Here is a 2179-nt window from a genome sequence, read left to right on the forward strand (position 1 = left end):
TCTGCGGGGAGGAGGTGATTTCTCTGATCATACAGCTCTGCAGGGAGGAGGTGGTGGCTCTGATCATACATCTCTGCGGGGAGGAGGTGGTGGCTCTGATCATACAGCTCTGCGGGGAGGAGGAGGTGGCACTGATCATACAGCTCTGCGGGGAGGAGATGGTGGCTCTGATCATACAGCTCTGCGGGGAGGAGGTGGTGGCTCTGATCATACAGCTCTGCGGGGAGGAGGAGGTGGCACTGATCATACAGCTCTGCGGGAAGGAGGTGGTGGCACTGATGATACAGCTCTGCGGGGAGGAAGTGGTGGCACTGATCATACAGCTCTGCGGGGAGGAGGTGGTGGCACTGATCATACAGCTCTGCGGGGAGGAGGTGGTGGCACTGATCATACAGCTCTGCGGTGAGGAGGTGGTGGCACTGATCATACAGCTCTGCGGGGAGGAGGTGGTGGCTCTTATAAGAGCCTTTGTGGTAACAGAACAGGGGCTGCAGCTTATTTCTTAGCCGCGGGCTTCTTGGCTTTCGCAGCCTTCTTAGCCGGACTCTTGGCGGGTTTGGCCGCCTTCTTAGCCGGACTCTTCGTCACCTTCTTGGGCTTGGGAGCGGCTTTCGGCTTCTTGGGGCTCTTGGCCGCTTTCTTGGCCGCTGCGGGCTTCTTGGCCGTTTTCGGGCTCTTCTTGGCCGCAGTCGGAGCCTTCTTGGGCTTCTTCGGAGATTTGGCGGCTTTCTTGGCAGCAGCGGGTTTCTTAGGTTTGGCCGCAGCTGCTGGCTTCGTCTTGGCCACTTTGTCCTTCGTCTCCTGCTTCTTGTTCAGCTTGAAGGACCCGGAGGCGCCGCTGCCTTTCACCTGGAGGAGGGCGCCCTTGGTGACCAGAGCCTTGACGGCCAGCTTCAGGCGGCTGTTGTTCTTCTCTACATCGTATCCTCCAGCAGACAGAGCCTTCTTCAGGGCGGCCAGAGACACCCCGCTGCGCTCCTTGGAGGCGGACACGGCTTTCACGATCAGCTCGGAGACGCTGGGGCCGGAGGGTTTATTGCTCTTCTTGGCAGCAGATTTCTTCGGCTGCTTCTTGGATTTGGCGGCCGGTTCTGCGGGAGGGGGAGCGGCGGCTGGCGCGGTCTCTGCCATCATGTGCTGCTGACGCAAAATGAAAATATTTCCTGATAGGAAGGAAAACACTGAGGCCGGAGCTGGAGGCGCCTGTTATATGTACAGGCTTACTGCGCACTGATTGGCTGCTGAGCAGCACCGTCCTGAGCTTCTATTGGCTGACACTGGACACAGGCCCCGCCCCCTCCCAGCTGAGTCCGAGTGAAGCTCCGCTCTCCCCTTGTGCTTCCCTGCCCTGGATAAAAGCCCTTTACCGGCTAACACCGGACAGCAGAGCGCGATTCCTCCGTCGCCTCCCCTTCTCCAACATCTCCACCGGCCATTTGTAGCCGTCACTAGCAGAGATGCCGGGAAAGAGCGAAGAGGAAATCCCGGGATCATCGCCGCCGTCCTCCCGATCTGCACATCACTGTGTATCCGGGGAGATAAATCTGCTGCGGGAGCTCGTTCCTCCTATTCCCGGCTCCTGTCACCATCACAGGGATCTTTACTCCTATGTCTATCGCACAGGAAGCTGATTGTACGATGTAGGGACGAGCTGGAGCTGCTGACAACCCAGAAGGGTAACACAGGCGACGGCCTCCGCTGACTGCCACCTCCCTGACCTGTGGTGTCACTGTACCCCGTATGTGCAGAGGATTGGGGGGACACGTGTTCCACACCAGTAGATGATCCACATCGGTGGCTGATTGCAATCACCTGCCTGATATCGTGTCTTACCCAGTGTGAAGCTGTGACCGCTGCGGCATGTCATGGTGCGAAGAGCTCTGATGAGGCGACAGCTGCACACTGCGACTCCCCAACCAAACACATAAACATCTCCGGGGAGAAAACTGAAATATTAATGGATTTATGTGACCCCCACTATTGTGTAAAAGGGGAATATTGGGAGAAAAGCGGAGACACAAAATCCAGCGTCTACACAGAGAACACAGCTGTACATAGTATATATAGTGCACAACATCACATCTGCACAGCCCAGATCAGCAGTGTAATAAGTGTCACTGATACTAGAGGAGAGGGTACAGTATATACAGCAGAGTGTACAGTATATACAGCAGAGTAC

At 56.7% G+C, this 2179-nt stretch overlaps 1 protein-coding gene across 1 annotated transcript; it reads right to left on the bottom strand.

The window, feature by feature from the left end:
* Positions 1 to 472: 472 nt before the first annotated feature.
* On the bottom strand, positions 473 to 1177 carry LOC138653674 (histone H1C-like). Its single transcript, XM_069743280.1, has one exon. It carries the CDS (start codon positions 1132 to 1134, stop codon positions 496 to 498), a length of 639 nt encoding a protein of 212 aa, XP_069599381.1. The 5' UTR covers positions 1135 to 1177; the 3' UTR covers positions 473 to 495.
* Between the last annotated feature and the right edge of the window lie 1002 nt (positions 1178 to 2179).

Source organism: Ranitomeya imitator, unplaced genomic scaffold, assembly GCF_032444005.1.
Source record: "Ranitomeya imitator isolate aRanImi1 unplaced genomic scaffold, aRanImi1.pri SCAFFOLD_325, whole genome shotgun sequence".
Taxonomy (NCBI): domain Eukaryota; kingdom Metazoa; phylum Chordata; class Amphibia; order Anura; family Dendrobatidae; genus Ranitomeya; species Ranitomeya imitator.